This window comes from Microtus oregoni, unplaced genomic scaffold, assembly GCF_018167655.1.
Source record: "Microtus oregoni isolate MIOR12 unplaced genomic scaffold, Mior012 000095F_ref0000231, whole genome shotgun sequence".
In the NCBI taxonomy this organism is placed as follows: Eukaryota; Metazoa; Chordata; class Mammalia; order Rodentia; family Cricetidae; genus Microtus; species Microtus oregoni.
Genome location: NW_024544708.1, coordinates 2,003,710 through 2,030,069, shown reverse-complemented (window position 1 = coordinate 2,030,069; position 26,360 = coordinate 2,003,710). Strand labels below are relative to the sequence as shown.

Genomic DNA, 26,360 nt, shown 5'->3' with positions numbered 1-26,360 from the left:
ATTTGGTAACAAAATAAACCTCAACAGATAAAAAAAAAAATCAAAATAACTCCACGTATCTTGTCAGATCACCATGGCTTAAAACTAGAATTCAGTAGCAACACTAATTTCAGAAAGCCCACAAAGACATGGAAATTAAACAATGCTTACTTGAATCATCAATGGGTAGAGGAAGAAATAAAAAGAGAAGTTAAATACTTCCTAAAAAAATCAATGGAAATGACCATACAATATACCCAAATTTATGGGACACAATGAAAGCAGTATTAACACAGAATTCATAGCACCAAATGCCTACATAAAGAAGCTGGAAAAATTCCACACTAGTGAATTAACAACATTTGAAAACTGTAGAACAAAAAGATGCAAACTCACCCAAGAGAACTAGATGGTAGGAATAATCAAACTGAGAGCTGAAATCCACAAAATAGAAACAAAACAATACAAAGGATCAATGAGAGAAAGAGTTGATTCTTCGAGAAGATCAACAAAATAGACAAGCCTTTATCCAAACTAACCAAAAGGCAGAGAGAGAATATCTAAATTAACAAATTCAGAAATGAAAAAGGGAACATACCAATAGACATGGGGGAAATACAGAGAATCATCAGGTCATAGCAGAAAAAAAATTAATTACATCTTGGAATTTGCAGGCAAATGGATGGATCTAGGAAACATCATATTGAGTGAGATAACCCAGACACAGAAAGACAAATATCACATGTAATCACTCACAAGTGGCTTTTAGACATAAAGAACACCAGTCCACAAATCACAATCCCAGAGAACCTAGACAACAAAGAGACATACATGGATCTAATCTACCTGGGAAGTGAAAAAGACAAGATCTCCTGAGTAAATTGGGAGCATGGGGACCATTAAAGAGGGTTGAAGGGGACAGGAGAGGCAGGGAGGTGATCAGAGAAAAATGTAGAGTTCAATAAAACATCAATAAAAAAAACCCTTAGGCTACCCTCCTCATATTTGAAGAGGGGCTTCAGAAGTATGTTTGCATATCTTGACCATCTGTCAGGATGGAGTGGAACTACTTGTAGATCCATATTTTAATGTCAAAAGAACCAAGTAATCCCATCCTGAGTTGGGATATGCAACTACACTGGTCAACCATTTTGAACAACATCCAAATTCTGTATCAGATAAGGTGACAATAGGCTCACATTTTTGGGCCTCCACACGACCCCCCCCCATGATTCTGCCCATTCTCTCTTATTTATAATAAGAGTAGCCAGGTTTGTGGTTTTGTGCACCCTCTCTTACACATGTTCACAGGGAATGAACCCCGGGGATCTATAATCCTGGAAGTTTCCCTGGTGATACTAATTTGAAAACAGAACACGAGCCATTGCTCCTAAGGTCACCTAGACTGCTGTGTCCTTATGTTCTGAGAATTTTTAGAGTCTTCTACCCTCCACATGGGTCAGCTGGCTTCTCAGTGCTCCCTGCTCCATGTATCCAACAGGTGCTCCACAAACAATATTGCTTACCATAGCATAGGCTCACTGAGGGGGATGAACTCAGAGACATGGGATCTGGCAGTATTCTCAAACTGCAGGCAATTTCCCCTCAGCCCATTCCAAGTACTTTCTTCACTGAAGAAAGACAGAGTTGCCATCAAAATAGAGCAACATAGACAGCTTATTTTGCCTCCATTCTGTCCCCCAAAGCTCACTAGTATATAGAGGTTTTGTGGAAAGCAAAACCAAAACATAAATAAAACTAAACTCCTAAGATGAAAAAAAAAAAGAAATGAGATTTATTAAAATGACACTCAGGGTGTGGTTCAGCAAATCCCGCCATGGCTGGCTATGACTGAAAAGTCCAAGAATCTAGTAGTTGTTCAGTTTATGAGCTTGGATGTCTGAAGGTCTTCAGTGTGTGCTAGAATCCCAAAGAAGTAGTCTCTAATGCCAGCGAAGGGATAGACTTGCTAGGAGGCAAGGACAAGCAGCAAAGAATAAAAGTTTCCTTCTTCCATATAAACTTCCAGCGGAAGGTGTGGTCCAGATTAGAGGTTTGTCTAACTACCTGAGGATTTGGATGAAAGTCGTGTCCTTTCCTAGCTCAAAAGATTTGGATTCACGGTGTGTCTTCCTAACTCATAGATCTAGATCAGAAGTAGCTTTTCCTACTTCAAATTAAGCAAAATTCCCTGACAGGTGTGCCTTCCATTTTCGGATTTTAGTTAACGTCAGATGCAGTAAAGTTGACAACCTGTCTTTTCCCTGGCTGTGTGTGTGAGACTGTTTTTGTCATTGGCTTTAAGCAATCTGACTATGAGGGGCTTTACTAGTTTTCTGTTTCTGTTGAGTTTACAGAGCTTGTTACATTTAGGAGTGTGTAATTCTTAGTTTGGAAAATTTGGTCTATTACTTCTTCAAATTGTGTCTACGTTCACCTTTATTCCTCTTCAGAGAAACTTCAGAAGTACACTCACACTCACCTCTTTTCAATTTTCCCTCTCTTCTAGTTTGTGGTGATGTCTATTTGCTATTTCTTTTCCCTCTGAAAAAGGCAATGCAATAGCAACCCCCTGTAGTGTATTATCTTATCTCAGACTTTGTCTTTTCATCTCTTGGAGTTTACTTGGGTCCCTATCATTTCACCTATGCTAAACCTCTCCTCTAACTTTGCCCTACTTGTAATATAGTTAAAAAAATAATTGCTTTGACTCAGGTGTGTGGCATGGGTCACTGATTACAGCACTGTGGAGGTTGAGGCAGGAGGAGCTTGAGTTTGAGGGCAGCCTGGGCTACACGGCAGGTTTGAATTTAGTTTCATGCACACAGCAAGACCCTGGTTCAAGAAACAACTGACCAAAAGGCAAATAGCACCCTTCCCTAACGTTCTGCCATCTGTATTATTGTAGGCTAGCTGTCCCTGATTGACGTTCCTTCTTGTTACATGTGATATTTTCCTGCTTATTTGTTTGCTTGGTCACTTGAGGTTGGTTGGGTGGTAATATGAGTTTTACTTTCTTGGCATAGATTCACATTTCTACAAATATTGTCCAGTTTTGTTCAGTGATGCTGTTATTTGGAAACACTTTGATCACTAGTTAGTTTTTTAGTAGGCAGCATCACAGGTCTGGTTAGCCTAGAGATCATTTCACCCCACTGCCCTTCTTTTTTCAGCCCCAGGTACTCCCCTTCTATGCTTACTGTCATCAGCATTTGGTTGAAGGACTTGATGGAGGCCCTCTGAAGATCTACAAAATAGTTGTCTATGTAACTTTCTTGTCTCTGATCCTAAGCCCTTAGTCATGGCCTCAGTGTCACCTAAAGTAGTGTAACGGCGTAAACGAATGCAGACAGATTGTAAAAATATATATACAGCTTTAATGGCGAAATAGACTTACAGAACCACCGTTCCTGCGGAGACCAGGAAAGCAGAAGGGGTGGTGGCTGGGAGCACACTTGCCAAATTTATAGGCAAACATTAGACCAAGGCGAACACGCCCCCCAAGGGGCGGGACTTATCCCTACAAAGTAGAAGACACCAGTGTGCACACTTTGGCTTTCTCTTGCCTGCCTAGGGAAGGAATTCTACCTCGGCTGTAAGCTGAGAGCCCTCTGAGGTGACTACTTGATTTGTTTTTCCTTTCTGGGAGTCTATTGTCCTCCACTGCCCGATGGCTAGTAGTTTGGAAACTATTATTTTTTTTCTCCAGTTTTTAAACTGTTTCATTTCAAGGGTACATTTGGTCTTTTTTCCCTGTTTGACAACCTTACCCTAGCTTGTCTGGGATGGGAAGACTGGGTATATTTCTTTAAGTCTGACCATTTGTAGGGTGGTTATATTGGAGCTATATGGTTCTATATTTGTTACTTTTCTCCCTTTTATGACAAAATTCCAGGAAAAATCACCTGAGAAAGGAAGGGCTTATGTTAGCTCATGGTTTGAGGATCTGTTTCTCATGGTAAAGAAGCCATAGCGTCAAGAGTCTGAGGTATCTGACAGCACTGCATTCACAACCAGTGCGGTAGTTATGGTTTCTAGTGCTATGATGAAACACCATGGCCAAATGGTAAGCTGTGGAGGAAAGGGTTTATTAGACTTACACTTCAGCATTGCTGTTCATCACTGAAGGCAATCAGGACAGGAACTCAAAAAGGGCAGGATCCCCAGAAGCAGGAGCTGATGTAGAGGCCATGGTGGGGTATTGCCTACTGACTTGCTTCCCATAGCTTGCTCAGTCTACCTTCTTATAGAACCCAAAACAGTCTAGGGACAGCACCACCGACCATGGACTGGACCCTCCCCCATTGGTCACTAATTGACAAAATGCCTTACAGTTGGATCTCATGAGACATTTTCTCAGGTGAGGCTCTGTAGTGAGGAACAGTGGGCTGCGTTCCTGCTGCCCAGCTCCCCGCCACCTGGCTAGCTTATGCCCCCGAAATAACAACACACAAATTGTATTCTTTTAAACACTGCCTGGCCCATTAGTTCCAGCCTCTTCTTGGCTAACTCTCATATCTTGATTAACCCATTTCTATTAATGTGTGTAGCACCACGAGATGGTGGCTTACCAGGAAGGATCTTAACCTGCATCCATCTTGGAGAGGAGAGCTATAGTATGTACCTCACTTCCCTTCCTAGCATTTTGTTTTGTCTACTCTGTCTACCTAATTTTCTGTCCTATTAAAGGCCAAGCAGTGTCTTTATTAATTAACCAATGAAAGCAACAGATAGACAATTGACTTTCCTCCATCAAGGCTCCTTCCTCTCTGATGACTCTAGGTTGTCTCAAGTTGACACAAAACCAGTCTGTACAGTCAGGAAGCAGACAGAGTTAATTGTAGGTGCCTGGTTTGTTATCTCCTTTTTATGCATTCTAGAACCCCCAAACATGGAAAGGTGCCACCCATATTTAATGAACCTAATCTCCAAACTCACTCATAGATGTGTTCCCAGAGATTTATATCTTAGGTGATTCTAGATCCTGTCCAGTTGAAAACCAATGCGAACCATCAGAGGTATTAAAGACACTAGGGTGTTGGGAAAATGATGGTTGAGTTATTCTGTAGAAAAGGTAAAGGGGAAATATTGCATGGAAATTTTGATAATTTCAAGGAGTAAGGCACAGAGGTAGCAGAAGGAGGAGGTGGGGCAGAATTTGGTAAATTTCAGAAGACAGAGACAAAGTAGTTCAAGGTGACAACCAACAAGACATGGCTCTCAGCTTAGCAAGAGTAAGATGGAGGAAATATTTGGAACATGGAAGGATAAGTTCCTATGTTTGAGAATTTAAGAGGACATTTCCTTATGAGTTGGGACTGGGGAGTCTCCTATTACCTGAAGCTATAGGGCACTATTTATAACTACATAAGCCTTTCTTGGGGCAGACTAAAATTGACTGCGGGAGCTGTTGGCAGTAGAAGCTGGTAGGGCCAAAATGCATAGCAACATGGAAAAGGCACTGTTTAAAGCAGACTCAACTGACAGGCTAAGTGCCCCAGAGATAAGGTTTATTTGCCCCGATAATCGACAAACCTTAAGGTGCCACTTCACGTGAACATTAGAAGCTGACCAGCCTGTGGCATCAACCTCTAAGATGGATCTAAGGGTTCGCACCTCCTAGCATTCATTTCCTTGTGTGGTCTCTTCCCACAGCGGACAGGGATGACTTTTGTAACCAATAAGGTAATTCCACATCAGTGACAAACCATAACGTCCAAAGTTAGAACATCAAAGAAATGCTGGCATGTATTGTTCCTGCATCCCTGAGTAGAGAGGACCACATTGGAGAAACTGCTGCCAACAAATAGCAACTTGCTGGATATATGAGTGGGTTATCTGGGAAATGTTTCTCAGCCCAGTCACTTTCTCAAATGACTGTAGTCCCTCCCTCTTGGCACAAGAAGTGGTACCACCTTGGGACTTTGTGGAATCCATACAAACCAAAAGGCGTTTTACCAACTGTGGCTTCTTGACATTGGACTTCCTACCTTCTAAGAACCATGAGCCAAATAAATCTTAATTCCTTATAAATTACTCAGTATATCGCATCCAGTAACAGTGATACTAAACATGTTGGAAAATTGGCTAACTCAGACTAAACATTCAGAAGGCTGGCTCCTGTGTTACCTTCCATCTAGACTGCGGAAACAGTCCTAAATTCTGAGTCATAGAATCTACATGAAATAGATATTTAAAAAAAACATATCTAAATCTTGGTACCAACTGCCACTTAGCAGGATTTAATTTACACACACCTTGTATCCAGAATTAGGATATTGGAACACAATCTGAAAATACAGACATGGAATTGGATCTATTGAGCTCCAGAAAGGAAGCTGAAGAGGGTACTGCAAGGCTCTCATGTTGCTAAGCGACAGCTTTCCCCATCTGAGGATGAAAGTACCACTCACCGCTGCCCTTTATTTCCACCTCTGCATCTTCACTGACATTCCAGGGCTCACTACAACCAGAAATAAGGAGCCAGTAGAATCTATGGCACAGTGATTGACTCAAGTTGGGTGTGGAGTCCTTGGAGTATATGCTCAGAAGTGGTCCAGCTGGGTCACGTGGTAGTTCTATTTTTGTGTTCTTGAGAAGCCCACACTGATTTCTGCAGGGGCTATCCTAGTCTACATCCCCACCAACAGTGAGTAAGTTCCTCCTTTCCTGCGTCCTCTCCAGTGTTTATTGTCATTTGTTTTCTTATAGACATTCTGGCTGGGATGAACTGGAATCTCAAAGTTTTGACTTACATTTCTGGGATGAATAGAGATGGTGGACTCTTGAAAACAATTATTGGTTACTTGTATTCTCTTGTGAACTGTTTAGTTCATTGATTCATTCGCTGATCAAGATGTTTTTATATTTAAAATATTCAGTTCTTTACATATCCTGGATATTAACCCCTGTCTGAAGTATAGCTATGAAAGATTTTCTCATAATTGTAGATTAGCTGCTCATTCTGATGATAGTTACTTTGGATGTGCAGAACCTTTTAATTTTATGTAATCCCATTTGTCAATTCTTGGGCTATAGCTTATACTACTCTATCTTGTACTACTGGAGTTCTTATCTACAACTATAACCACAAAGTGTTTTACCCAACGTTTCCAATTTTAAATTATGGTCTCTGATCTAATTTAAACTTGTTTTGCTCATGGTGAGAGAGGGTTATAATTTCATTCTTCTGCAGGTATGTATCTAGTTTTGCCATTGTCATTTGTGGAAAAGGCTGTTTTTCCCCCCAGTGCATTTAAAAAATATCTTTGTCAAAAACAAGTTATTATAGTTATATGGGTTTATCTTTGGATTTTCTATTATCATTCAGTGGTGTTGGGGTACATGTCTGTTTTTGTGCTGGTGGGATACTGTCCTTATCACTATGGCTCTGTTGGATGGTTTGAAGTCAGGTACTATCAAGCCTTCAGGTATGCTCTTTCTCTTTAGAATCATTTTAGCTATATGTGGTCATTTGTGTTCCTATATGAATTTTGGGATTTTTTTTTCTACTCATGAAGAGTGTCATTGGAACTCGGATGTGGACCCCATTGAATCTGTAGATTACTTTTGCTAGTATATGGCTGTTTTCACAATGCTAACCCAGGAGCATAGAAGGTCGTTGCATTGTGTAAGATCTTCTTCCATTTCTGTTTTCAGTACTTGAAGCTTTTGCTATCAGAAGTCTTTCACCTTCGTTGTTAGGTTTAGTCTATGTTTTGTTGAGGATATTGTGAATGGAATATTTTTCATGATATCTTTGTCAGGAAGTTCATTATTGGTATATACAAAGGCTACTGATATATATATATATATATATATATATATATATATATATATATATATTAAGCTACTTTACTAAAAGTGTTTATCAGATCCAAATGTTTCTTGGTGGAGCCCATGTGACTTTTCAGTATAGAATTATATCATTTGAAAAAAGAGCTTAACTTTGGAATTGGTTAACTTTTTCTTTTAAAAATTTTATACATTTTCTTTCCTATGTCTTATTGCTTTCCATAAGACTTCATGCAATACACTAAGTAAGAGTGGAGGGAGTGTATGCTTTTGTCTCATTCCATATTTTAGAGGAAATGGTCTCAGTTTCCCCCCAGTTGGTATAACATTGGCTACAGGTTATGCTATATAATACTTTATTATATTGAAGCATATTTTGTCTGCTCATATTTTCTTCAAGACTTCTATGAAGCTATGCTGAACTCTGTCAAACTCCTTGTATGTATTTATTGATATGATCATGTGAGTTCTGTCTTTAACCATAGTAATATGATATCACATTTGTTTATTTGTATATGTTGAATTAACCTACTTGCTTGTCATTCTGAGTTCAGTTGTGGGCATCTTGGTATGAGGGTTATTTTGTCTTTACAGAATATGTTTGGTAGTGTTTCTTTGTGACCTATTTTAAAAAGTGCTGATATGAGATCTTTCTGGAAAGTCTGGTAGAATTCAGCAATAAATACCACCCCTGGGCTTTTCTTGGTGGGGATGATTTTAATTACTGCCTCAAAGTCATTGCTTGTTGCGGTTCTGTTCAGGTTTTCTCTTCTGGCTCTAATTTGATAGCTACATTTGGAATTTGTCCATTTCTTGTAGCTTTTCCAACTTGTGGTAGTTTTAAGTTTTCAAAGTCTCCTTTGATGGTCTGAATTTTGTTGGACTCTTTTATAAAATCTTCTTTTACATCTCCAGTTTATTACTTTGTATTTTCTTGCTCTTTTGGTTATCTTGGCTAGGGCTTGATAAGTCTTAAAAATCTTTTCAAACGGACCTTTTCAAAAACCTCATTTGGAGGTTCTAGCAGGGGAGCGCAGTTACTCGTATACACTTGACCAAAGACCGACCTTCCTCTCTTAGGAGGAAGGTCATCCTCTTCGACCCGGCATGCAGCTTCAGGAGGGATGCATGCACATGGGGCAGTAAGGGAGGAAGGGGACATCTGTCTAGCCAGCCAGATCAGCCGAATCAACCCTAGCGATCAAGAGGTTGACAGATGTCGCAGCCAGATCGCCTTCACATCCTTAAAAATCTTTTCAAAGAACCAACGCTGGTTAACTTTATGTTATTTTTGTTTTTTAAATCTTTTAAATTATTTCTCCCATAATGTTGCCATCTGCTGCATTCTGGGTTTGCATTTTCAGAGCTTTGAGGCGTGTCATTATTTTAGGTCCCTCTGATCTTTAAAGCATGAGCAGTTATATCTACACGGTTTGCTCTTAGATCTACCTTGGCGAAATCCCAGAAGTTCTGGTATGCTGTGTTCTCATTTTTATTTGATTCTAGAATGTTTTTAAAATTTCCCAATTTCTTCAGTAGGCCATTGTTCATTCAGAAGAGTGTTGGGCAGTCGTCAGCTTGTGTATGGTCTGAGCTCGTTTTGTCGCTGATTTATAGCTTTACTCCACCACAGTCTCATAGGATGCAGGTAGGATGCAGGGGATTACCTCGGGGCCTCTTATAGCAGTGTCTGTTCAAGCACCCGGCAAACAGCCGGCTAGCGTGTGGTTTTCCAAAACTCATGCAGACATTGAATTGCCAGACAGGTTGGGAGGTAGCTTTAGCAGGTGGCCTTTAACGGATCATGGTCGTTCTTGTGGGAGGGGCTTTGTTACAAACGCGTTCTCTTGTTCCTGTCGCCATCTCTCATGTGTGTGTTTGCCCTTTGACCATTTCACACGATGCCCTCAATATATAGATGATTTATTTCCTTTATAAATTAACCACCACCCTATCAGAAGTCAAATATGCACCAAGGCAAGGTTCCATGTACAAGCTCTCCCTGACTGGACTGGTCAGAGGGGTGTGGCTTCTAGCAACACAGCAAGACTGGTCAGGACCAGAATTTACTGAGTTGGGAATTCACAATGGTAACTTCTCGGGCTTAGTAAAAATGATTGTCACTCACCGTGCATCACAAAATTTCTTTTAATGAATAAATAATTTGATGAAATCAAAAAATACTTACAATATAAACAAATGGAAAAGCTTTGGATCTGTGACTCTAACCACGTTACATTTCTGAACGGAGGCCTCCCCAGCTTTTCTCTTTGAACCATACAAATCCGCTAGAAACAACTCATACACGGTGTCTTTGTTCATTACATCTTTATCTGTTAGTCCTTGAAAGCTATATAATCTTATATTATGCAACATGTTAAAATACAAATATTAACTAAAAGAATATATTATCATAATGCCAGGTAGCATTCTCCACAGAACAAAACATACACTCAGTTGTAACAATGACAAAGGGTCACAGCCACAAAAGGAAAAATAACCCCAAAAGTACAAATTCCTTCATAAGAATATAATTGTGCTCTTCCGTTGACCAGATGTCTGTGCTGCTCTGACAAGGCCAGTGGCGAGGAGAACAGTCTCTGGTGACTGTCTGCTGTGTTTTGGTCACGCAGCAGCATTACAGGGAACTGGGCAGTGCAAGCAGTTTTAGAAACACTTTCTTGAGCTCTTAAAAAGAGCCAATTATGCAAAGCAAAATAAGCATACTGACAATTCATCTCATCATCACAGACACCACAGAACGTCTTGACTCTGTGGTAGGAAGGTACTCCCCTGCAGAGCTGCTTGTACGCTCAGCCAGAATTCAAGTACTCCAGGGCCACCTCATAGCAGAACTTGTACTGATCCTGGAAGAGAAAGTGAGAAGGTCAGCTACATCTAAACTTTGCTTCTGTTAGAGCAATGACAGCAGAAGAAAGTTCTTAATTGCAAGACATAGAACTGATAAAGTGTTGAACTAGAAATGAATCAGAAAGTAGCACTTTTGAAGCACAATGTATCTACTGTCCATGCTTCCCTAGATAGAATTCTAGTATCTGCGTGCATTAGCATTCTGGGAAGTTCTGTAAGCTGAAGATGCTTGGGTTCTGCATGCAGTTTATTATCAGAAAAAGAATGGCATCTGCACTGAACAAGTAAGGTTTTTTTTTTTTTTTTTTTTTTTTTTTTTGCTATTCCCTAAACAACAGGGTACATTAACTATAAGCATGGCATTTCTAGTCCCTTATTATAAGTCATCTAGAGATTTAAAGTACATGGGAGATGAGATGGGTATATGCAAACTCTATGCCGTTTTATATAAGGGACTGGACTGTCTGCAAGGAGTCCTGGAACTAAGACCTCACGGATAACAAAAGATGAAGGTATGCTGTTCCATATGCTCTCCATGGGTATTGACAACAATCTGAGCCTTGTGCAGGAAGATCAAGAGTAGACAGAGAGATCAGAGGGGCTGGAAGAAATGCCTGCGTGGCTTGTCCCCAAACAGGCTTGTGGATAAGGCTTTTCTCTGACCTTGCTTTTCCTTGACCTTTTAGTCAGTAGGATTTCTTTAATGTCATGAGAATTGATTAAGGTCCTCCTAAGTGTCATGCACCTTACTGTCCCTAATTTGAGAAGTTTGTGATGTAGAGGGAAGGGTGAGACAGGTAACCAAGTATTAGCACCTAAGAAAGAATGGTTCCAAAACATGGACTGTGGGATCACTGGAGATTGAGGACAGAGCTTCTTAGGAAGGGTACCACATTATGGTTCAAATCTGAAATTTCCTTCACAGGCTTGTTGCAGGGAGGAGCTGCTTGTTTGTCCCGGCCACCTGGCTAGCTTACACCCGAAATAACCATACAGAAATTGTATTAATTAAATCACTGCTTGGCCCATTAGCTCTAGTCTCTTATTGGCTAATTCTTACATCTTAATTTAACCCATTTCTATTAATCTGTGTATCGCCACATGGCAGTGGCTTACCGGGTAAATTGTCTCTGGCGGCTCCATGGAGTGAGTCTGTCTGTCTCTCTCTTTGTCTCTCTCTATCTCTGTTTGTCTCTTTCTCCCTCTCTCCCTCCCTCTCCCTCTCCGCCCTTCTTTCTCCCAGCATTCAGTTCTGTCTTCCCTGCTTACCTAAGTTTTGCCCTATCAACGGGCCCAAAGCAGTTTCTTTATTAACCACAGGTTAATGTTTTGAATTCTTGGTCTCTACCTGGCACTGCTTTGGAAGCTTTTGGATACTGGGAAGCAGGGTCTAGGTGGAGGATGCAGCTCACTGGATACAGGTCTTTAGGGGAGATGTCATCACTGCCCACTTATATCTTGGTTTGGGCTTCCTGATCAACTAAAGAACAGCTTCTGTCACACACTTATGCCGTTCTGCCATCAAGATTTGAGTGGCTCCACAGTGGCTTCTTTGCCATGATGGACTGAAAACCTATGCAATGTTCCCTTCCTTCAGTTACATCTGTAATCCAGGGCCCTAGGAGGAGAAGGATCTATGGAGCTAGGAAAGGGGACTCAAAGTCTTGGTTTCTGTCTGTGCAGTTTTGACTTCTGCCATGGTCTTGCCACTGCTATTACTAGCATCTTCTTTGACTCTCAGGTGCTCCACTTTAGATGATAAAGAATATATGATCATTTAAAATGGGATTAAAAACAGGTATTCTGGATAAAGACAAACGGAGAATAAGAAACATATGAGAATGTCCGGTAACTTCTGGGAAGTACATGTCAGTTCTTCAACAGTTTTAGTGGATTTAAAAAATGAAATTTGGTCCATATAGAGTTACAGTCATACCCTCTTAGTAACTGTCAGGTCTTCATTACGGTTGTCTTTAATCTTTGCTCCATGTACAACTTAGCTAACTGCTGCTAGCTTATTGAACCTTAGAGATTCAGATCTCCATCTTTTAACTTTCAGGTGGTGTGTTTATTTGCTGATGAGGTGATACTATTAAATAATCTCAAAATAACCCTGTTTACCCTGTCTGTTTCTTTAGTTAGAGAACCAAGTCCATCTACATTCATGGTGATAGTTGATCAGTATGGATGTACTCATCCCATCTGGTGGATTTTCTTCTAGGAGTTTTGAAGACTCTTTTGTTTCTCTTCCTTCTTCGTGTTGACCTGCAACATGGTGTGTGTCTCTGAGAGCTGGGGCCACAGGTTTGTGCCACCATAAACTGCCTCTTTAGGTTTTCTCTCTTGTTCATCTTTGTGGTTTGATATATATTGTACAGATGTTTGATTCTTTACATTTCTCTTCTGTAGACCTATCCTTATTTTGGGATTCATCTCTTTCATGGTGGTAGATCTTTATTTCACACCTGGATGTTGAACTCTACTAAGCATCTTTCATAAGGCCAGCATGGTAGTCATGCCCCATCCCCCTAGTCTGATTTTCTCTGAAGCGTTTTATTGCTATTTATGAATGGTAGCCTTGCTGGGTACAGGATTCTTGGTTGGCAGTTTTCTCTTTGATGTCCAGGAATGGATTGTTTTGTGCTTTTGCACTTATTTTGTGCAGGATGTAGGAGTGTGGTATGGCAGATGGGTGAAGGACAACATTGGAAGAACTCAGTCCTTTCCTTCTACCATCTGGGGTTTTGGGAAGGAACCCAGGTCTTCAGCATTTTGACAGCAAGTGCCTTTACCTGTTGAGCCAACTCACTAGCCTGGGAGTTATGCTACAATGTTGGCCTTATCGCTTGCATGGGCACCACAATGCAGAAAGCCTCTATAGAGCATCTTTGGCTGGGATGGATCACTTTTGGCTTAGTAGACCAAGGCAGAGTCAGAGAGAGCCACTGTCACTGGTGGCCACATAAGAATAGAGATCCTTCAGTAGTGGAGAGCCAGCAGTGGGTATGGGCACTCTATGTGTAGTTGTTACTCCTGGAAGCAGAGTCACTCCAGTTGGTACAGCGTATGTTTCCTCCGGCAAAGTAGTGACATGGCACCAGCAACTGCTTCTGGCATTGGCAGCTCCAGTTGGTACAAGAGACCTGAAGCTCTGGTCCTCCAATGTCAGTGGTGCTGGTCCACATGACTGGAGGTGGGGGCAGTGATGGGATCTGTGCAGCCCTCTGGGGCACTCACACACAGCGTGTGGAGTGTGGTTGGATGCCTGCCAAGTATCTTATAAGGCCGTCCTCTCTCTGACGACCTGCGACCTGTGTTTCTCTTTGTGTTTGATTCTTTAAACCCCTGACCTGGAAACACTATTACTTACCCTTTGCAATGTTCTATTTCTGGTTCACATTCTATGATTGATTATTTTAGCAATGGATGCTTTTATTTTTGGAATGTTTAAAAGAAGCAATTTGGATTTCAGAGTTCTAAAAGGCTGTATTGTCAGATGGCCACACTGACAAATTGGCCACCACATGCTCCAATCATCTCTCTCGTTTCTGTGAATCCTAGCGATGATTTTTTTTTTATGGAAATGTAATCCCTCATTGCATAAAAATGATTCTTTTCAGATCTAACTGTTCAATTAGTTTCAGTAACTACCACAAATGGTCCTTTTTTTTTTTTAAAAAAAAAACATATTCAAACACATTTAGTAGGGACTTGTGGCTGCCGGCTTCAGGTCACAAGAAAAGCTGGAGACTAATGACGGATTTTAGGCTCCTCCGCTAAGGTTCGGTGACCCACCAGTGACCAGAGCTGCCCTATCTCAGGCATGGCTATAATTTTCAAAATGAGTTTCCCTTCTCCCATCTCATCCATTGTGAGCAAGCTGCCAATTCCCATAGATTCTATGATGACCGGTTTCTGAATCATAAAAATAAGGGGAAGGAAAAGAAAGGCCACAAATTGCCATGGTCCCTCCTCCGAGCACCTGGGAAACACCTCAAATCTCCCTACATTAGACACTGATTACACTTGATCACCAGGTATAGCCCTGCCTTCTACCGTTTTCTCCCTCAGCTCCCCTGCTTCCGAGTGGTATAATTAAGCCCCATGAGCCGTCCCCATACTTCTGAGAAAAAACTATGCATATAAATACATACACATACACCCCTTGGTGCTGAGTTTTTCCAACTCAGACCATAGCTGCTGGCTGCAGGCATGAACTGCTTGGTCTGGAAGAAAGGTCCCATCCCCATCAGGGCCACTTGCTGTCCCTTTCTAGACTCTGATTCCGACTTCTATGAATAGGGAGAAGTGACTTCTGAAATGGAACCCAAAGCTGAGGTCATTCATTAAAAGTCCTGGCATGTGGCTGGCTGAGTCTGGGAGTCACCAGGTCAGGGCTCCTGAGGGCAGTTCTGAGGCATCCCATGAAGGGCTGGCACTCTGCCTTTGTCAACACACTTTGCCTGTGCTGGAGGAGCTGAGGGGGGGGCACAGTCAGTCTGGGCACACTGAACAGTGCATGTCAACTGCTCATGGTTCAAAGAGAACAGTCTGCTCACCTTACCTGAAGCGAACTTCCCTCTCTGAGGCGCCTGCCTGAACCTCAGATGGGTTTCACAATGGCAAGCAGACACTTTGGACTGGACAAATCTTCCTGCTAGGAGCTGAAGTGGTCCTACATGCAGAAAACTGAGGGTGGTTGGGTCCCAGCAGGTCATACTGGTGACCATCCACTCTGTACCAGGGGGACTAGACAATCCTCACCGCTATGTAATAGATGGCCACGGAGAGGGAGACCGTGTCATCAAGCTTCAGAAACAAAATAACTGCATATCACACTGAGCTTGGAAATGGCCAAGTCAGGGCCCCATTTTCCCGAGGTGACATGAAGTAAGGGCACATCTGGTTCCTAGCCCTGAGCTGCCTTGTGGGGTTTACTTTCCTGCCTGTTAACTCTGTTTTATAGGATGGGCATTGCCTGGTCAGATTCCTAAGTTAAATTAGGTGCAATTTTGACACAGTTCAATGGCTTTCAGTATTTACTGAGTTGAACACAAGGTAAATTGCAAAATGTCTCCACGCCACTGAGAAAGCCTGTGCCAGGCACCACCCATTCCCTTGCCCTCCTAGTCTGGAACAAGCACGGCTTTAGCTGCTGTCTTCACAGTGGCACCTACTCAGAACATTTTGTATCCATGGGAAGACACAGCACATGGTATTTTGTCCCCCTGACAGGAAGGGCACAGAGGGTGATTGGTGCGGGAGAATTGTCTGTAATCTGTCAATCATGTTTTAAATAAACGCTGATTGGCCAGGCAGGAAGTATAGGTGGGAAAACCAGACAGGAAGTAGAGGTGACGCAATGAGAACAGGAGAATTCTGGGAAGGAGGAAGTAGATTCCCCCCAGTCCTGCGCAGACCACCCAAGCAGCAGGATGTGATCTGCCCCACTGAAAAAGGTACTGAGCCACATGGCTAACATAGATCAAAATAATGGGTTAATATAAGATACAAGAGCTAATAAGTAGCCTGACCTAATGGGCCAATCAGCTTTATAAGTTATAGAGATCTCTGTGTGATTTTCTTTAGGGCTAAGCAGCTGTGGAAACCAGGCAGGACAAAAACCCCAGCAAGCTAGCACTTCGTATTACAGGTGATGGTGGTGACTGATGCTCACTGAAGTGTACCCTATGTGGTGCGGAGCAAGGCGTGGCTTTTGGAGGTGGGCTCTTCGTGCAGTTAATGGTGTCAATGATGACTAAACATGGAATTTCTCAGGCCTTTTGTGGAAACCCTGAGAAAGACCAGGGCCTCTATTTGGGTGGGGATTGTCAGGTCCAAAAGAACCCCCTCCAAACAGCTAACTGTGGTGCCTATTAGCATAGCAAAGCACATGCTGGCCTCTAGACTTCCACATCTCTGTTCCCGAGTCCCACGTGGCATGTTTTGCTCTCAGCTCTTCTCACCCCTCCTCCCTAAACCCTAGCTCACGGGCTTCCTCCCTTCTCCCAGCTTCTCATTCCTGCCATTTAGGCCAGGTGCCCTCTTGAGTCTCTTTGCCTTCTTGCCCCACCCTCTTTGACCCCGCCCTTTCTCTTACTCCCATTCCTGCCATGACCCTGGTCAGTCTACTGACCATGTTTAGTAACTATGTGTCTTTCCTGCTCTGGACTCTGCAGATGCCTCAGGCTGTTTTCTCCCTCATACCCACAACAAAAACCTCCCCTCAACCAACCTAGGAGTGGTCATGTCCCCATTTTACACAGGGACCTGGTCAATCTTACCCAGATTTCAAGAGGTACAAAGCCCCAGGGGACATGTTGCTCAAGATCAAGAGTGTCTATGACAGGACTCTTAGGGGAATCGCAGGCCTGATTCCTGGTAAGGCACTGGGCGGGCAGAGGGAACCTTCAGTGGTACCACTAAATTACCCTATTCCCTGAGGCTGTTGTCTGAGACTGAGCCCAGTGAGGAGGGCAATGCTGTGGGGAGCTGCTGGGAGCTGCTGCTTTCCCCGTAACCCTGACAGCTTCATAGGCCCAGCTGTCCTTGTTCATTCCGGTAGCCCAGAGCTTATGGATGGTGACAAGGTTAAATAGATGGTTAATTTAGAAGCCAGGCTAAAACGGGGTCAGAACGAGTTACTATTTTTAGTGTGTGTGTGTGTGTGTGCGCGTGTGTGCGCGTGTGTGCGTGCGCGCTCGTGTGTGCACATGTGCACACAGAAGCCAGCATGTCAGATCTCTTTCTTTCTCTGCCTTATTCCTTGAAACGTGTTCTTTTGACTATGCTGGAAGCTAGCAAGTCCCAGTGATTGTCCTGTCTCTGTCTCATACAGTGCAGGGGTTACAGGCGCTTCTGAGGCCCTGCCTGTGTTACAGACGTGGGGACCTGAACTCAGGCCTTCAGGCTTATGCAGCCAGTGCTCTCAACCATCGAACCATCTCTTCAGCCCTTGTATTCTAGGTTTCCCTGAGAGTGCCAGGCTTCAAACTGTGTAAACTCTCAACGTCTGAGGCAATTTACTGATATCAGAACCACAAAGGGGGAGGGAAAAAGGCGGGGAGGATCCCTATGTATTCCTCTCATGCAGGCGGGAAGGGTACAGTTGCAGCATTTGGGGGTTCCAGAGGAGGGGGCCATTGTGGGTATCCTCCTGCCTCTGAGCTGTGAGAAGAAACTCAGTGGGTCCAGGTATTGGTTTCCCACTCCATCCACCCTGTGTCCTGGATGATCAGTCCAGAAGCATGCCCTTGCCTTTTTGGAACATACTCCTTCAGATATTCAGTTCACATTGTCAGTATCCTTCCCAATGTCTGGCCCCAGTTTTTTTCCACTCAGATCTCAGATCACCTGCTACACATGGAACAGCCATACCAGGCTTTATTGTGCTGACCCGAGCTAATTAATTCCTTCAGCCAATGTCTCTGAATTCTAAAACAGAAAGATATTGTGCTTCAGGGATGAAAAAAACAAAGCGCATATAAGAGCTCTTCCTTTGGCACAGAAGCTTCGAAACCAGACAAAAAGAACGTTGTGACATTTTTCCTTTGGTCACCAGCTATTATCTCGCAAACAGTCACCCTGACAGATTGGCAGATGGCTTTCTTTGGAAAGCTCACAACTTCCCTTCATTTCTTTGTCATCGACCTTCTCGGAATTTCAGGGCTGACCTTCAGAGTGCCGGGCTTCCGGGGGACCCTGTCTTCGCCACTGGAATTATCCACGACTGTACAGGATTCAGTGTGGAAGGAATGGCTTCCTAAACTACATGGCACAGCGGGGAGCCGTGGTTGACGACAACAGGTTAAATATTTCCAAACAGTCTTCAGGGAGGATTTGGAAGGTTCCCAGCACAAAGAATAATAATAAAAAAAACCTGCCTGCAGCTACAGATACACCAGTTACTGTGCCCTGATCATTATCCATTTCACACCTGTATTGAAATGTCACACGGTACCCCATAAACACGCTGAGTTACTGTAAGCCAGTGAAATTAATTTTTGAGAAGACATTCCTTTGTAACAACCCAAACTCCAATACTGTTATAGGATAGTAGTGGAACCTGCTGTCTGCAGTGCAGGCTCTCTCTGGCCAGCTACCCGAGTCTCCATTCATCTCATGAGGAATTGCCCTGGCCTGTAATCTGAACTGCTGACTTGAAAAAGCCTGGCTGAATCAGACCATAAAAGCTCTAGAGTGATGACTGCTTCCATAGAGCCAATACAGGAAGGCCTGGAAGGGGGGACTTCTAATGCTTCGCTTAATTCAGGCTCAGTGAGGGAACTGACTTTTTTTTTTTTCTTCATCATGGGCAGTTCTGCCCACATACTAACCAAAGTCTGGAAGCTTCATCCATCCCCGAGGGTAAGTCTGGCATCTGCGCTCTCCTTCCCTGTCCCAACTCAGGTTACCAGTGACTGGGGCTGCTCTCCGTTCAGTCCAGAAGGGTGAAGCCTCTAACACTCATGTGATAATTCTTAGCTGGTTCTCGGGAATTCTGCACACAAGCATACCTCAGAACCCACGGGCATGAAGGCTGTTACCATCTGAAGTACAACAGGAGCTAGGCCTGGCGCACGCTAAATGTCACATTAACAGGGCTGCCAGACTCCTTCCCTAACACTGAGATATGACCATGTCCCCGGCCCACAAAGACATCATCACACTCAGTGGACAGTTACACACTCAACTGCCACTCTCATTTGCGATGCCCCAAACAAAGTCACAGTTCTTTTCGTGTTGTGTGGCCTCAAAAAGGCTACTACTACCTCTGATTTATGAAGGGAAAACTCAAGGATACTAGCACTACAAGGCTCATGGGTTTGAGGTCCTCTATTTGAGTTCACAGCACAGTTGAGACTTTATTTGCATTTCTTTGGTTTTCCTATGAGGCAGGTAGGAAGAGGCAGGCATTTGGGGAAAGAGGATTCTTCTTGTCAGAGCTGACGCAATAGCCCACAGGTTCGAGGGCATGTACCCAGCTAAGCAGCCCTTCTACAAGAGTCCGTGGATAACATCGTGCTCCCTAGGTGTGGAATACAAGCAGCAGCCAGTGTCTAGACAGCAGGTGCTGCTGGAGAGGGCCCTGCTGCTCGAGAGAGGATTTTGCTATGCCCAGGAGCTGGCTGTAGGAGGTTGTACTAGTCCCTCATCCTGGGTACTGCTGTAGTGACCCTCACATAGCACAGGGACCCCTGGCTACTTTCTCAAGGTGAGTTCAACTCTTGACCCCCTTTTGCATTTGGGACTCTAACGGCACTCCTGAAGAACTGGGGGCCTTGGAAGGCAGCACTGCTCGCCTTTCCCCCCTTCCTCTCTGCTTCACAAGTAACTGTTCAGACCTTTCTCTGGTTCCCTTCAGCTCACTCAGACAGAGACCTACAGAACCCGAGAGAAAAGCTTCTTCCATGAAGCTACCCTTCTGTTCTCGAGTGCCTGGCATTCTATCAGCTCCACATTTAAAAAGAAAGAAAAAGAAGGCATTTTGTGAAGTACTCTAAGAAAATAATTGCCCCTAGTCCTTTGTTTCTCAACCCCTTTAATCCTTCTCTCAGATGTGGCCACCATAATTAAATGCAATATCCCGTATGTCAAACCGAAATTCACAGCTTTGATAAATATTAGGCGATTAAGCTATTTATAAAATCTGTAATTTGAAAATCTGGCATTTCTCGTACTGTGACTATTTCTTCTCCAAGAAGACTTAAGTGCTTAGCCATGTGGAAGGCACTGCCAGGAAGGGAAAGAAAGAAGAATGTTCACTTGTAAGTCTCAGCTATTTCTACATTTCAACCAAGCCGAGGGAGTCTCCTCTATAAGACTGGAAAGGAAGCAAGAGAGAGAGGAAAGTCCCCTGAGCCAAGCCATGTGAGATGCTTTGGAAAAGAGTGTTCTCTCTGATGAAGCATCGCCATGTGGGAGCTGTTGAGGGGTCCCACGCAACTCTGAGATACCCTACGGGGCAGGGCAGGGGCATCCTACCAGGAAGTACCCTATGGGGCAGGGCAGAGAGGCATCCTACCAGGAGGTCCACCATGTTGGGCTTGTTGTTCCTCAGCGTCTTCACGGCATGGAAGACATCCACGGTTCTCTGGTGTCGGAGCATCTCACAGACAATGCTGATGGCGCAGAATGAGCCACTGCGCCCCCCTCCGTTCCTGTCAGAGAAGAAATCAGATGGTCGGATGGGGTTTGCTATCAGCACTTCTTGTACTCTGCTGTGTCTGTGGAGATATGTTGTCTAATCCCTGGAGAGAAAGGTCAGAAGGAAGGTGCAGAGACAACAAGCCGGCTTAGCATGCTGCCCGCAGTTCATCCTAGCCTCATCCCGGCCAGATGGTGATTTCTGATATGGTACCTTACTGATTTTCTTTCCAAGACAAGGTTTCTCTGTATAGCCCTGGCCATCCTGGAACTCATTATGTAGACCAGGGTGGCCTCGAACTCTCAGAGATCTGCCTGCTTCTACCTCCCGAGTGCTGGGATTAAAGGCTTGAGCCACCACTGCCTGGCTCCTTACTGATTTTTATACAAAGAGCCCAATATGGAAAAATTTCAGTGAGTAGCAGCCACCTCGTCTGAAATCTGCCAGATTTCAGATAATGTCATTATTGAACTAATGACATATAAAACTAATGCCATATAAAAATAATGCCATTAGAAACTAATGACAAGTGGGGGTATATACAAATATCCGGGTTTTGAAGGTACTAGGATCTATCTCCCGAACACAAAGGCTCTCTAAAATGTTTTTTAAAAGCCATTTTAAATATATGGGGACATTACAAATATAGAGTTCCCTTGCCCAGCCTGTGGTGGGCATTTACAACCGCTGCACACCCATCCCAGTCGGGGTAAGAGCGCTACCACACTGTGGCTGAACTACAGCCCTCGGTCACGTTTTACCAGTCTCTGCATTACGGTCCCTTCGTAGTCCGGGATCTACTCTGGCATTTGGTCATCATCTCGTATCTCTCTACCCTTCTCCAGTCTGTGACAGTTTACCTGTTTATCAGCTTTCCCTTGTCTTTCTTGATATGCTACTTCTGACGAGTCCTGGCGGGCTGCTTTGTGGAATACAGAATTCAGAATGTAGAAAGGAGGCGTAGATAAGACCCATGTGCCCCAGCCACAATTGGAAAAGGCCAAGACTAAGTCCCACAGCGAACTGGCCTTTCATTTGGGTTCCTTTGGTATATCTTTGTCACTGGCTAAGAAACCTAGAGGAAGAGCCTTACACCCTCTAAGGGACTCATGTTGATGTCTCAGCCGCAGGGATGTTCATCTTGTCCACTTGAGGGTGCTGGCGAGGATTTTCACTGTCTCTTTGTGGTTAATATGCATCCCGGTGTAAGACACTTTGGGACTCTGGAACTATATTGATTCTCTTCAGTCCCCACTGATTTTCATACACAACGGTGTATCTTGTTTTCAGCAATTAATTATGACTGTCTTATTTATCAAACGTTGACCTTATATTTTCTTCTCCCTGGTTCAACATTCTATCATAGGAAATAGCTCTCTCTCCCACCATTTGAAAATGTATTGTTTTTATTATTTAAAACCATCCTAGGCAGACACTGAAAATTTTATTACATGTGCTAAAAATCTATCAGTAATTATCTTTGCCTCCAACTTTTCCACCTCTAGCCATGAAGAGTCCCATCAGGTTGGCCCCAAGTTTGTGTGGCAAATGCTTGCCCCTCTTTTGAGTATATTTGTATTTTCTAGAATGTTCACCTTGTACTTTCCATGTATTAACTTCTTTTCTAAGGAGGTAGATGACCTTTCATTTATTCTGAAATATGATAATGCCATCACACTGAAAAGAACATTACTTTATGAAAAGCCTTTGTCGGGGGAGTGGAATGATACAGCGTGCACGAGGCAGTGAGAGGGCAAGTCTGTGGAGTAGATCTGCTTCTTCCACCCTTACATGAGCTCAGGGGGTGAATGCTGTCCACCAGGCTTGCCCAGCAAGCGCCCTGACCCAATGAACCATCACACTGACTACCTCTACTGGTTTCATAGCGAGCATCTAACCAGTGTTCCAGCTTCCTAGATGTTATCTTCCGGTGACTTAAAAAAAACAACCCTACATCTAAGCAAAGTATGCCTATTGCATTTGGTGGTGTTTGATAACTTTACAGCTATTGACAGGTTTCTCTTAGTCCTCAAGACTTGTATGGAGAAAAGAGCAGCTTGTCTTGTGGAGAATCCTCCGTTCTGGATTTTCTCATCCCTTGCACCTCTCTAATATGATTTAATATATCATCTTTGACCCATGTATCCTAAATGGGTGGCTGGCAGCTTCTAAAGGACCCTAGATGGAGGAATGGTCAATTCAATGTTGTCATTCATAAAAAAAATTATTCTTCCTCTAATAAGCAAGCATAAGGCATCTGGTTGTCCTTTGTTTTGCTATTTTAAGATTGATTTCGTGTCAGGGAAGACAGTCATGAATGTCGGCTCATTCAGTCTGTTGTAACATTCCAAATCTTCTATTTTTATTGTGTTTTCTTTTTGGTTTTTCGAGACAGGGTTTCTCTGTAGCTTTGGAGCCTGGCCTGGAACTAGCTCTTGTAGACCAGGCTGGCCTTGAACTCACAGAGATCCGCCCATCTCTGCTTCCTGAGTGCTGGGATTAAAGGCATGAGCCATCACCCAGATAAATCCTCTCTTTAGATAAAGAATAACATGGCCACAATGAAGTCCAAGAATGATAAGTAGATGTTGGCATTAAGTTTTGCAGATGTACACACCACAGTGGCTTATCAGAGCCTGGTCAGCCCTGTGGCTTCCTTCCTCAGGCCACCATGCCCTTGCCAGTTTTACAGTGTAACCAACTCTTGGAATCTTTGTTTCATGTCTTTAAAAATGTTGCCAATCTTAGGGGCATTAAGTGGTTTTAACGAGTATTTTCCTAAACACTAAAATCAAACTATTGATGTCGATTATCACTGTTTAGTTTTTTTTTTCTCTCTCTCCAATGTCGGGGATCAAATTCAGGGCTTTGTACGTACTAGACAAAAGTTCCACCATGGAACTACATGTCATGCTTTTCTCTAAAGTGTGATGCCTGTCAAACTTTTTGCCCATTAAAAACTAAGGGGTTAGATATCTTGTTTTAATCATTTGCTGTATTTGTAGACATGCTGGCTCTGGAACCTTGGCCAGATATATGTATTCAGGACCTCCATCCTATCCTGCTTTTCCTCCTTGTCTACTTATATTGTAAACAGAGTATCTCTCTTAATGAAATTCAACGCATCACCACGCTCCCTTGGTGGCCAGCATCCTGTTTCCTCTCTAAATCAGTCCTTGCTACCCTCCTGTTCAGGAGGACTTCCTCTCATGTGTTCTCATGGAAGCTCTTCTGTCTGCTTGCGACATTTGGGGGTTATTTGTCTGAAAGGATTTCTGTGCACTTGCGAGGAGCCAGGCTGATGTGCCCAGTTTCTCCACTGCCCTGCAGTCACTGGCTGCAGGGATCTCTGCTGCAATCAGGTGATACAGGGGCACTGCTTTGCCTTCTGCTCTGTTCCTTGCACGGATGTTCCACTGTCCTGGATCACTGGCTCTTCACCTCATCTTTCAACATCTGCTCATGACCCTTGTCCACACCCACTCTTTCTATAGTTTCAGAATGAGGCCATATTCTCGTTTTAAAAACATAAGAGAATTCTGTTTCCACACCCTCCCCTAAGTATCTGGAGGGTGCTCATGCAGGTGTACTCTGCCCTCAGCCAATAGGTGGCACTGCACCATGCTAAATATCTCACCGAGGACCGTTTAGACTGTTTTCAAAGCCTTTTTTTTTTCTGACCAATATTGGAAGATATCAGTTTAAACTTTCTTGTCGGCAAAAAAAAAAAAAAAACAAAAAAACAAAAAACACCACAACAACAAAGCCCCCCCCTGAAAAAAAAAACCTTAGATTAAGTTTATAAATTAAAAAAAAAAAAATCAAACCTTCTCTACAGGCCTGAGTTCACACCCAACATTAGCAAGAGGCAGCTCCACAGGGATTATGGGACTGAGGAGAGCTTGTAGCTCACAGAAGGTAAGAAAGGGATGACAGGCAGGCAGGGGAGAAATAACTTGCACCACCACTGGCTGTGATAGTCAAACAGCCTGCTGCTAGAGACACTACATGGACCGTGACGTAATTGCTTAGTTTAAGGGCCACAGCTGCCTTTAGGAAGAAGGCTGCATACAACGTGCAGTGACTAACAGGTCTTTGCGCCCGTCTCTCAAAGCCTTCCCTTTCAGCTATCTCGGGCAGTGACCTATTCCTGAGGGCTCAGGGATTGATTGGCTCACGGCAGAAAGCTATTAAGTAGTTCAGGGTCAAAACAAGCTATGCTTCCAGATACGACGGACACAGGCTCTTCCAAATTCCGGAGGGCTAATTGAAAACGACTTTTAATACTGAAAATAGAAACAACTGGTCTGGGACTGTAGCTTGGTAGGAGAGCAGCTGCCTAGCATCCTCAAGGCTCTGGGTTCCATCTCCAGGACCTCAAAACAAAACGAACCCCATGCAAACCAAAATCGAACAGATCCAAAACCAGCCAATCAAAGCGCCAACTTTCCTATGGGATTTTTAAATAGTTTAGCTCTTTTATTTTTTTTTGTAAATTAATCTATGAATTTATGTGCAATGGGCTCCAGCAGCTCAGGCCCCTTCCTGTCAGTACTCGCTGGTGTGCTGTCTGGGGTGCCAGGCTGGAGCCCAGGTGCTTTCCTCTCTGCCTTCTTTTTTTTTTTTTTTGTGGATTTTTCGAGACAGGGTTTCTCTGTAGCTTTTTTTTTTGTTCCTGTCCTGGAACTAGCTCTTGTAGACCAGGCTGGCCTCGAATTCCCAGAGATCCGCCTGCCTCTGCCTCCTGAGTGCTGGGATTAAAGGCGTGCGCCACCACCGCCTGGCTTTCTGCCTTCCCTTTTTTTCTGGTTGTTTTCCTTCATTCCTTTCAGGAAATCTTGGTTTGTAGAGCGCTTGCTGTACTTAATCCACACATCTATTGGCAAGGGTCTTGCCTTAACTTATTGGCTTACCAAATGATGCCTACAGCACGGTGAGCGATGTTGCACACTCTTCTTCTGTTGTGCCATGGCAACACTTAGGGGGCATGGTGCCCATTCCGTTGATGTCTACTGCATCTTCCTCCTTGTAGATTTGTGCATGCATTCACCCCTCCCCCAAAGCCCAACTCCGTGTTTCCCGAAAGGCCTAACAAACACACAGTGGGCGCCTCTCTCTTTCATTTTGTATTATCATTTTGGCATGTTACTGGAAGATTGCTGCCTTGACTAGGAAAAAAAAAGCCCTGTTGTGATCTCATCAGCACAGTATGGTGAACTTCTCCTCTTGTTCTGAGAAATAAGAAGGGGATAGGATAGACACTTCTCAAGCACTGAGTCTATGGACAGGAACGAAGTTTAGAACATGGAGATGAGCGAGTCCACTGCTCTACACAAGCTAGAATTGGGGGACTTAAGGCGCACGATAGCTCTGAATAGGTTCCGAAGACTCTCTCCAACGGAATACATTTCCTGAAGCGTGATGAGGGTCTGGGAAGAATTCAGGGGTTCCACCACATGACCTGGGGTGGTCAGCTCAGAGGAAATGTTCATTGTCCTTCAATTTGGGAAGGGTCTTGTCATCTGCTTCACATGATGTTTCTCTGAAAAGCAACATGAGCTCCTGCTTT

The 26,360-nt window shown here is 43.5% G+C and overlaps 1 protein-coding gene across 9 annotated transcripts in view; it reads right to left on the bottom strand.

Annotated features, from left to right (window-relative positions):
• Positions 1-9,903: 9,903 nt before the first annotated feature.
• LOC121442760 (receptor-type tyrosine-protein phosphatase mu) overlaps positions 9,904-26,360 on the bottom strand; it is a 695,160-nt gene continuing 678,703 nt past the window's right edge. For all 9 annotated transcript variants that reach the window (XM_041644372.1, XM_041644376.1, XM_041644373.1 and 6 more), the window contains 2 exons: positions 20,669-20,804; positions 9,904-10,640 (listed from right to left, as the gene is read on the bottom strand). In XM_041644372.1, the coding sequence (XP_041500306.1) occupies positions 10,587-10,640; positions 20,669-20,804 (190 nt within the window). In that variant the 3' untranslated portion in view covers positions 9,904-10,586. The remainder of the gene's footprint in view (positions 10,641-20,668; positions 20,805-26,360) is intronic.